This window comes from Malus domestica, chromosome 09 (assembly GCF_042453785.1).
Source record: "Malus domestica chromosome 09, GDT2T_hap1".
NCBI lineage: Eukaryota > Viridiplantae > Streptophyta > Magnoliopsida > Rosales > Rosaceae > Malus > Malus domestica.
The window spans coordinates 30,774,247-30,785,000 of NC_091669.1; the positions used below are offsets into that span (position 1 = coordinate 30,774,247).

General features: G+C 40.2%; 1 protein-coding gene and 1 non-coding gene across 2 annotated transcripts; one reads left to right on the top strand and one right to left on the bottom strand.

Moving 5' to 3' along the window:
* TRNAV-UAC (transfer RNA valine (anticodon UAC)) lies at positions 1-73 on the bottom strand. Its single transcript has one exon. It is a non-coding gene; the product is annotated as a tRNA-Val (tRNA).
* Positions 74-6,218: 6,145 nt separating this feature from the next.
* Positions 6,219-9,804, top strand: LOC103444321 (tetraspanin-19-like). Its single transcript, XM_070804522.1, has 5 exons — positions 6,219-6,354; positions 7,375-7,475; positions 8,225-8,305; positions 8,413-8,517; positions 9,616-9,804. The coding sequence occupies exons 1-5, from the start codon at positions 6,219-6,221 to the stop codon at positions 9,802-9,804; spliced, it is 612 nt and encodes a 203-aa protein (XP_070660623.1).
* Positions 9,805-10,754: the final 950 nt, after the last annotated feature.

Genomic DNA, 10,754 nt, shown 5'->3' on the forward strand with positions numbered 1-10,754 from the left:
TGATGCTGCCCAGGATCGAACTGGGAACCTTCAGTGTGTAAAACTGACGTGATAACCACTACACTACAGCACCTCAGGTATTGAGGATTCCATTATCGTTTTATATAAGCAAAGTATTAAGGAAAATACCAAAAACAGAAATTTTCATGGAAGCCGAGCATGTGTATCCAACCGTAACACCAATCCATCCAAGTTCCAACACCAACAACAACAATAACAACAAAGCCTTTTCCCACTAAGTGGGGTCGGCTATATGAATCCTAGAACGCTATTGCGCTCGGTTTTGTGTCATGTCCTCCGTCAGATCCAAGTACTCTAAGTCTTTTCTTAGGGTCTCTTCCAAAGTTTTCCTAGGTCTTCCTCTACCCCTTCGGCCCTGAACCTCTGTCCCGTAGTCACATCTTCGAATCGGAGCGTCAGTAGGCCTTATTTGCACATGTCCAAACCACCGTAACCGAGTTTCTCTCATCTTTCCTTCAATTTCGGCTACTCCTACTTTACCTCGGATATCCTCATTCCTAATCTTATCCTTTCTCGTGTGCCCACACATCCAACGAAGCATCCTCATCTCCACTACACCTACGTGTTGATGCTTCACCGCCCAACATTCTGTGCCATACAGCATCGCCGGCCTTATTGTCGTCCTATAAAATTTTCCCTTGAGCTTCAGTGGCATACGACGGTCACACAACACGCCAGATGCACTCTTCCACTTCATCCATCCAGCTTGTATTATATGGGTGAGATCTCCATCAAATTCTTCATTTTTTTGCAAGATAGATCCTAGGTAGCGAAAACAGTCGCTCTTTGGTATTTCCTGATCTCCGATCCTCACCCCTAACTCATTTTGGCCTTCGTTTGCACTGAACTTGCACTCCATATATTCTGTCTTTGATTGGCTTAGGCGAAGACCTTTAGATTCCAACACTTCTCTCCAAAGGTTAAGCTTCGCGTTTACCCCTTCCTGCGTTTCATCTATCAACACTATATCGTTTGCGAAAAGCATACACCAAAGAATATCATCTTAAATATTAAGTTTGTAATCTTCGCTAGATTGCTTCGGTCATTAGTGTGGATAAGTATGTAAATGGATAAAGACAGGAAGCAAACACAAGATGTACGTGCTTCACCCAGATTGGCTACATCCACGGAGTAAAGGAGTTCTCATTAATTGTGAAGGGTGTACACAGTACATAGGTTCAAGCTCTCCTTTAGTGAGTACAAGTGAATGATTTAGTACAAATGACATTAGGAAATATTGTGGGAGAATGATCTCGTAATCACGAAACTTTTAAGTACCGAAGTGTGGTATCGTCTTCACTTGCCTTATCTGTCTCATAGGTAGATGTGGCATCTTCTTTGGAAGTACTCTTCCTCCCTCCAAGGGTGGTATCTTTAACTGGTGGAGATGCACAAGGTAATGTATCAATTTCACTTGACGCTTACTTGTAGTTTCAGGCTTGATCAAGCGCGATACAAACCATGTAGTAGGAGTCCCCTAAGTCGCCGAGCTAGGGGATCTGCTGAAAGAGGTGACAGACAAGGTAAGCAATCAGAGCTCCAAGCAATCAGTCCCAGATCAGAAGTTTGATTTCGAGTTCTGGCTAATTGTTATCCTTCTCCTTATCTTGCAGGCAGCATGAAGGATAAAGAGAAGAAAATGAGAAAAGGTGATATGAGATACTTTTGCTTTTGAAGAAGTAACTTTCCACAGGCTTATTCTTGAACTGGGCTGGAGGGTTTTCTGGTTTCCGCCAAGAGTATAAGGCCGACTGAAAAATTTGAGGGTCAAAACAAGTCCATCAAATCTAGAGTACGTTCGACCCTGCAGATATGGGATACTTTTGTTGTTGACAAAGTAGTGGATGTATCGGCACGTGTTCTGTTGCGCTTGTCCCCACATGCTTCCTTGTATCCTTCTCACTTGCCCTATTTGTTCCTCAGGCAGATGTGGTATCTTCTCGGGGAGCATAAGATGTTGAAGATGAGTACTCGAGAGCAATGCCAGGTAAGTAATCAAGTAAGGGGTTCCTGGCAGTCAGTTCCGAACTGGAAGCTTGATTCCAAGTGCTGACTGATTGTTCTCTTTCTTCTTGTCTTGCAGGTAAGAACAAGGCCAAAGGAAAAGACAGGGAAAAAGCATGATATGGGATACTCTTGCTTTTAACCCTGATGATATGAGATATTCTTGCTCTGGTGTAGCTTGTTTGCAGAGGTATTCTCGGGGGGAAAGAAAGCTGAGTATTTCGAGAGGTTTCGTTGGGAATGCCCTCTCAGATATGAGGAAGGGTTGAGCATTTTTGTAGGTCTGCCTGTCTGTTGAGGATGGAGGTTGACATATATAGGAGTCTCCCTAACAACAAGGAGTAATGCTATTCATTTACCCTGATTGGTCATAGCACGGTAGTGGGAGCTGCCAGCTTCACGTGTTTTAACTCTGTCAGAGCACTTTGAAAAAGTGGTCTGTGGTATCTGGAAAGCTGATGTTACGTGTGAAGATTACAGACAAGCTTTATCCAAGGAGATCTGGCTCTCGAAGTTGAGAAAGCGGTGTGAGGATTACAGACAAGCTTTATCTAAGGGGCTCTCGAAGTTGAGAAAGCGGTGCCTATTCGGTTTTCGAACAAGCAATCCTGTCAGGGATCTGTCTCTCGAGATTTGGAGAACGGTGCCTCTTCGATTTTTAAGAAAGAAATCATGTTGGGAGTCTGGCTCTCGAGATTCGGAGGACGGTACATCTTCAATCTTGAAGCAAGCAATCTTGTTGGGAGTGTATTCTCGAATGTGAGTTAAGGTTAGGCCTGTTTCCTAGTTTACCTTGCCACGGAGCACAGAGGTTGACACACATGGACTTTCCAATTATCCAGCAGTGGTCCTGTTCCTTTACCCTTATGGGTAATAATATGGTAGCTAGACCTTCAAAATTTATGTGTCTAAACTTTGTTAGTGCTGTTTCTTTGCTATTCTTTTACCCTTCTTGGTCATAGCGATGTAATAGGAGCTGCAAGCTTCACGTGTCTAAACTTTGTCAGAGATTTTTGGCAAAGTTATCTGTGGTACCCGTGAGCTAATGTTGCGTGTGGAAAGTGGATGATTGAACAGTAACATTCACGTGCTTTCTACTTCACCAGAAATCTTCGACAGAATGCCCGTAATTTCCGCAAAGTTGAGTGTGCATGTGATAGGTGCTGACAAGTTTAAAAAAGCAGGTGCCTCTTCGATTTCTGAGATCGGCCTTCATGGTCTCTGAGCAGCCCAGCTTTTGAGAAAGTAAGCGCCTCTTCGATTTCTGCGATCGACCTTCGTGGTCTTTGAGCAGCCCAGCCTTTTGGAAAGCAAACGCCTTTTCGATTCCTGAGATCGGCCCTCGTGGTCTCTGAGCAGCCCAGCTTTTGAGAAAGCAAACCCTTTTTTATTTCTGAGCAGGCGCCTCTTCGATTTCTGAAGCTCCATCGAGTGCAGATTTTTATAGAGGCTGGTATTAAGTTCCAAAGCACACTTGAATCTCCACCATTAGAAGCTCCCTTCTTACATTTCTAAGATCTTGATTTGTCCGACCTTTTCTCTCTTCAACACCTTTGAAAATGTCTGGCCCCTCCGACCGTCGTTTTGACTTGAACCTTGTTGAAGAGGCAGCCACGCCTTCTCCAGACAACATATGGCGCCCATCCTTCTTATCCCCTACTGGTCCTCTTATCGTTGGGGATTCCGTGATGAAGAATGATATGACCGCTGCGGTGGTGGCCAGGAACCTTCTCACTCCCAAAGATAACAGACTACTTTCCAAACGGTCTGATGAGTTGGCTGTTAAGGATTCTCTGGCTCTCAGTGTTCAGTGTGCAGGTTCTGTGTCTAATATGGCCCAACGCCTATTTGCTCGAACCCGCCAAGTTGAATCATTGGCGGCTGAAGTGATGAGTCTCAAACAGGAGATTAGAGGGCTTAAGCATGAGAATAAACAGTTGCATCGGCTTGCACATGACTATGCTACAAACATGAAGAGGAAGCTTGACCAGATGAAGGAATCTGATGGTCAGATTTTACATGATCATCAGAGGTTTGTGGGTTTGTTCCAAAGGCATTTATTGCCTTCGTCTTCTGGGGCTGTACCGCGTAATGAAGCTCCAAATGATCAACCTTTGATGCCTCCTCCTTCTAGGGTGTTGTCCAGTACTGAGGCTCCGAATGATCCCCCTCCGGTGCCTTCTCTTTCTGGGGCTCTACCGACTACTGAGACTTCTCCTAAGCAACCTTTGTGAAGGCTCCCTCTTGTTTGTTTATTTTGACTCATGTATATGTACATATTTGTAACTTATTGGAGATATCAATAAATAAGCTTTGTTTCATTTCAACGTATTGTGTTAAATACACCAAAGTCTTCTTCACTAAGTTCTTTGAAATTTTCTTTTGTTGAAGTTTGTATGTTGAAGCTTTGTGAGTGGAGCATGTAGGTTGAGGTAGTGTTTCCTTAATTTCCCGAGTGGGAAAAACTTCTCGATTTGAGACTTGAAAAATCCAAGTCACTGAGTGGGGTCGGCTATATGAATCTTAGAACGCCATTGTGCTCGATCCTGTGTCATGTCCTCCGTTAAATCCAACTACTCTAAGTCTTTTCTTAGAGTCTCTTCCAAAGTTTTCCTAGGTCTTCCTCTACCCCTTCGGCCCTGAACCTCTGTCCCGTAGTCGCATCTTCTAACCGGAGCGTCAGTAGGCATTCTTTGCACATGTCCAAACCACCGTAACCGATTTTCTCTCAGCTTTCCTTCAATTTTGGCTACTCCTACTTTACCTCGGATATCCTCATTCCTAATCTTATCTTTTCTCGTGTGCCCACACATCCAACGAAGCATCCTCATCTCCGCTACACCCATTTTGTGTACGTGTTGATGCTTCACCGCCCAACATTCTGTGCCATACAGCATCGCCGGCCTTATTGTCGTCCTATAAAATTTTCCCTTAAGCTTCAGTGGCATACGACGATCACACAACACGCCGGATGCACTCTTCCATTTCATCCATCCATCTTGTATTCTATGGTTGAGATCTCCATCTAATTCTCGTTCTTTTGCAAGATAGATCCTAGGTAGCGAAAACGGTCGCTCTTTGGTATTTCCTGATCTCCGATCATCACCCCTAACTCATTTTGGCCTCCATTTGCACTGAACTTACACTCCATATATTCTGTCTTTGATCGGCTTAGGCGAAGACCTTTAGATTCCAACACTTCTCTCCAAAGGTTAAGCTTCGCATTTACCCCTTCATGAGTTTCATCTATCAACACTATATCGTCTGCGAAAAGTATACACCAAGGAATATCATCTTGAATATGTCATGTTAACTCATCCATTACCAACGCGAAAAGGTAAGGACTTAAGGATGAGCCTTGATGTAATCCTACAGTTATGGGGAAGCTTTCGGTTTGTCCTTCATGAGTTCTTACGGCAGTCTTTGCTCCTTCATACATATCATTTATAGCTTGAATATATGCTACTCGTACTTCTTTCTTCTCTAAAATCCTCCAAAGAATGTCTCTTGGGACCCTATCATACGCTTTTTCCAAATCTATAAAGACCATGTGTAAATCCTTTTTCCCATCTCTATATCTTTCCATCAATCTTCGTAAGAGATAGATTGCATCCATGGTTGAGCGCCCTGGCATGAACCCGAATTGGTTGTCCGAAACCCGTGTCTCTTGCCTCAATCTATGCTCAATGACTCTCTCCCAGAGCTTCATTGTATGACTCATTAGCTTAATACCCCTATAGTTCATGCAATTTTGTACGTCGCCCTTATTCTTGTAAATAGGCACCAAGATGCTCTTTCGCCACTCGTTTGGCATCTTCTTTGTTTTCAAAATCCTATTGAAAAGGTCAGTGAGCCATGTTATACCTGTCTCTCCCAAGGCTTTCCACACTTCAATCGGTATATCGTCTGGGCCCACTGTTTTTCTATGCTTCATCTTCTTCAAAGCTACAACCACTTCTTCCTTCCTGATTCGACGATAAAATGAGTAGTTTCTACACTCTTCTGAGTTACAATCCAAGTTCCAATCCAAGTTCCAACACCAAAACCGAAAAATTCGGAAACCTTAAAATTATCAAAACTGAATCAAAACGATCCTCCTCCTCTTTGGCGTAGCTTCCAATTTTAATTTTGTTGGGTTCCCTCCAAATTTTTGTAATTTTGGTGAATTGGGTGGTGGGGGCAGCGGTTAATCAATGTTGAAGTTGGTGAATTGTATGATTGGGATGGTAGGGCTGTCCATGATTATGTACTCGTTGTGGTTGATTAGGGCGTGGCAGAGGATCATGCACCACAGCACCTCTATCACTGAAAGCTGCATCTTAGTTTCTTTTGTATAAATTCTTATGAGCCTTTTACTTTGCTTTTCGATTTATAGAGAGCAAAAAAGAGAGCGAACAAAAGGAAAGATTAAAGGAAATCACTGTGTCTGTCAATTATTTCATTGTTACAATTAGATATTGAATATCTTTCTGATTTGGACGAATATTTGTAAGGATGATATATGAATGTAGATCTAAAACACGAACGGTGAAGGAAAAATATTGTGGCATGGGCTCAAACTCGTGGTTACTGGTTAGTGCCATACTAAATACTTACTAGTTATCGCTTGAGCACTCCTGATAGTGGGAGGCTTGTGCATTAGAGAGGACTAGGAGTTAACTGACATTCAAGTCTAAAGTCTAACAATGATGATCAGAATCCACACTAATTGGCCTAAAAACAAACATTGTTCTGCGAAACCCCTTCTGCTGAAAACTGTCATCACATTCACCTCCAGTGGACTTGTCCCCTCTTGACACCCGAAAAACCATAAACTTTGCTTCCTCACATTTGCTATGGAACAAAGCAACTCAAATTTGCTCTCCTTGACAATCTCCACTCCAACTCCAATGCATTCGTGACAAAAACAACAAAAAGCTTGTAATACTTTACTATTTGTCACCTTCTCCCTTTTTGGCAAGGAGAGGGAGAAAAGCTTTATGATACTTGCAATGGTAAATACTTGTGTTTTATAACCAATTTGTTATAAGACCAGGTTTGGGTTCGTTTGCAATGCACAAGCACAAAAGGAAAAGAGGCCTGAGATATCTCTTCTCTGCTTTAATCTTATGCAGACATATGGAAAGTAAAAAATGAAGTGCTTTCAAATAAATTTGGTTCTTCCTTAGTCATTTAGTCATCTGTAGCAGTTGGTTTTGGTGTGAATTGGGTTTTATGTCAGTTAATTCTTTTTTTGTTTGAAGTAATTTTGGTCTTGTCCTCAGCATTGTATATTTTATGTAAAAATACAATCCTTTTCTCAGAACTGATTTAGAACTTCTTTTATTTTATTTTTTGGCATGAATTGCAGGTTCATATACACTTTTCTTGGCCTTGGGATCACTCTGCTTGTGACCACATGCTCAGGTCATATCGCCGCCGCCACTGCAAATGGTTGTTGCCTTTACTTGGTATCCTTTTGTTTCAAATATCTTTATTTAGCTTTTCAGTTATTTGGGGTCAATAATGCCACATTCCCCACCAAATTGCCTTATTCTTAATTAACTTTAACAGTAGCAGTTGGGTTCACTGTCAGATGTTTGTGCATATTACTATTAGTATGAGATTTGATTTTGTTTGTCTTACACTCTTATGCCTACTGCAAGGTTAAGGATTCAGTTGGCAATTTATGAAGCCTTATTATTTATTATTTTATGTTTTTCTAAGTTTTATAAGTTGGTTACTGTGGTGATTTATATTTAGATTAGGATAATTGGTTTCGATTATTTTTCTGTTTTTTTATTTAATGTAATAGACATTAGGTCTAACTGCTCAGCAAAATGAAATTGTGCTTTTTATTGCACATATGAGGTCCACACAGTATTTTTTATGGCTCAGTTTATAGTTGTCCTGTATTGATCTTGAAAAGTTACATCACCTTCTCTATCTTTAAAACAGTCAGAAGAGAAGTGGAAGATTGCTGTATTGCATTGCTGATCTCTCTGTGGAAGTTGATGTATTTTAAACTAAATTGTCAGCTCCATATTTGCCATATCTTTTCAGATCATTTAGATTCCTTTTGTTTTAGATGTTGATATTTATAAAACATTTATAGAAATGAGTACAATTCAATGGGGCTTCACTTTCTTTTATTTTTTAACTCTGTTATTTTTAAGTATATTTGACAAACTTGTTTGTGTTTTACCTTAATTGCTTACAGTACATGGTGTTTGTCTTCTTACTCTTCATGCTTGAAGCTGGAGTGACTGCTGACATATTTTTAAACCGTGACTGGGAAGAGGTATATTGAAGAACAGTGTAGTTATTTTTATTTAATGGGTTAATGACTTAGAGAGAAGCATATCAACGATTTGGTTATAATGCTGATAATTTTTTACTTGTGGCCAGGACTTTCCAGTTGATCCAACTGGGAGATTTGATCAATTCAAAGAATTTGTAAGGTCGAACCTTGATATCTGCAAATGGATTGGCTTGTCAATCGCGTGTGTACAGGTCTCTCTCAACTTTCTTTTTGGGTACTGCATGTTTGTGCATGCTTGTTTGAGGAAATTAAAAGTTAAATGTTCAATGAGTCTCACTTAATGTCTAATCAGAACTAGTAGAAGCTGCAGAAACAGTCGACTGTTTTAAATATATTTCAGGGTAAATCCACACCAATGCCCCTGAAACTTCGACCCATGTCTCCAGTGGCAGACAAAACATAGGCCTTGGGGGCGCTTGCTCCCTCTCAAAATTTCTTTTTGAGGACTGTTTATATTAATCTAGTTAAAATAGTTCCAAAATTCATTTTGAGTTGTGAGTGCATGTAATTCTTCTTTGGTTTATCACTCACTCACTCATGTCAAAAAGCCGATTTCGTTGCATATATTTTGTTAATATGAATGACTATTAGATTATTGATACAAGTAAAGAAAAATTTAGAGGAGAGTGATAAATTTAGGAATGTTGTAACAACTTGCAATAATTAGCCTAGTTTTTCCAAAAAGTACTTGAACTTTTACAGCTCCCCCTCTCTAGTTCTTGACTCTCAGTTTGTGTGTTAACATGGCTCCTGCCGTGGGATGTGCTATATTTTCCGTGAAAACTTGTCATGTGCTCGGCACTATGTATTCAAAGGTTTGTTCGTTAGTAAACCGTAAATACCAAATGAAAGTAAAATACACATAAGACAACAGTTTCCTCACATTTCTCTCTCCTTTCCCAAAAATGGAGACCAGGAATCAAGTTTTGTGCTGTGAGCTTGTTGAGGAACCAGAACCTAGTAGTTGATATTGCTACGGACACAAGATTGGAAATTCAACTCTACAATCCTCCATGGTATAGTTTCATTAGCTTGGCCACAGGCTCTCAACATCCAATGCAAAAACTCGGGATACCATTTTAAAAGGTCAAGATTGGAGTGTAATTTGCATGTTTCGTCAGCTAAATCACCCCCATTGTAGACATATGCCCATCTATCGTTTCCTACAGGAGTCTAGTGTGTGATACAATCAAGTCTTATAAGGGCTACCTGGTTTGCAGATCATGGCCATTCCTTTACATCTTTTCTCTGTCCTCTTTCTGTTGAACGTTCGTTGTCTTCTTTTGCAGGGGCTGTCTTTGTTATTGGCAATGATACTCAAAGCTCTTGGGCCACATCCGTATTATGATGGTGATGATGAGTATGTTCCTGAAAGGGTTCCACTCCTAAAGAGTGCTGTTCTTCCACCTCCTTATGTCGTTGGTGACCCCGTATATGGTTCCAAAAGTGATTCATGGAACATAAGGATCAATGGCTAGGTAGAAACGTTCCATTCTTTGAATGGGCCATGTTCTATATCTGCTGCATTATATCTTATTAAATCGAAGATCCTGATTTCGTTTCTCAATTCAAAAAACTCTGTTAAACCCTTTTCATCTGTCTTGTTCTAATTCTTGTGCCTTAATCTTTGTTACTTCTTTTCACTGGAGTATCTATAAAAAGGAAAAAGATCCTGTCTGATTCTCTAATGATTCATTCAGATCCTGTAGGACAGCTGAGAGTGTCATAAGTGGTGCCACTTTTATGGAAAGAGCACACACATGGACATGTATACATATAATGTTATATTTTGATTAGTAATACCCCTTTCAAACTGTGAAAAAGCCCATTGATCAAGTGAAATCATGTCTTGTAACATAACATGCCCCGTAATTATCAGAATTTGTTTCGTAATTATATGTAGTAAATAATATAAGGAAAACTAATGAAAATGCCTTGAAAACTTTGAGTTTTAACGATAAGGACAAAATAAAGGGTAAAGTGAATAGTACTAGGATTGACTTTTTAGTGTAAAAATATGATTTTTCGTTAAAGTGAACAGTATAATGAGCTTTTCGTTAAAGTTCCCAATAATATAATGTATAAAGTATATTTACAAGTTTTTATCAATAATAGCCAAAATTTATAGCTCAAGTTCATAAATGTCACTTTTTATAAAATCTTTCAAAAATAACAGAAAGTCCACTTAAATAAACTTAAATACCCTCAAAATTAAAACCAAATAAACATAAGGATGTGGTTGATAGTGTAATGGAAAAAATTCTCAGATGCGGCCTCTTCAGAACTACGTAGATTTTCGAAATGATGTGGGAGAATTTATTACTGCTCGAACTCAGAAGGTGGAGGGTGTGACTTCGCCACTGCTCGCAGAGGTGCTTACTGCACGTACAGCGGCGAAATTGGCCAAGGAACTGGGAGTGATCGTAGA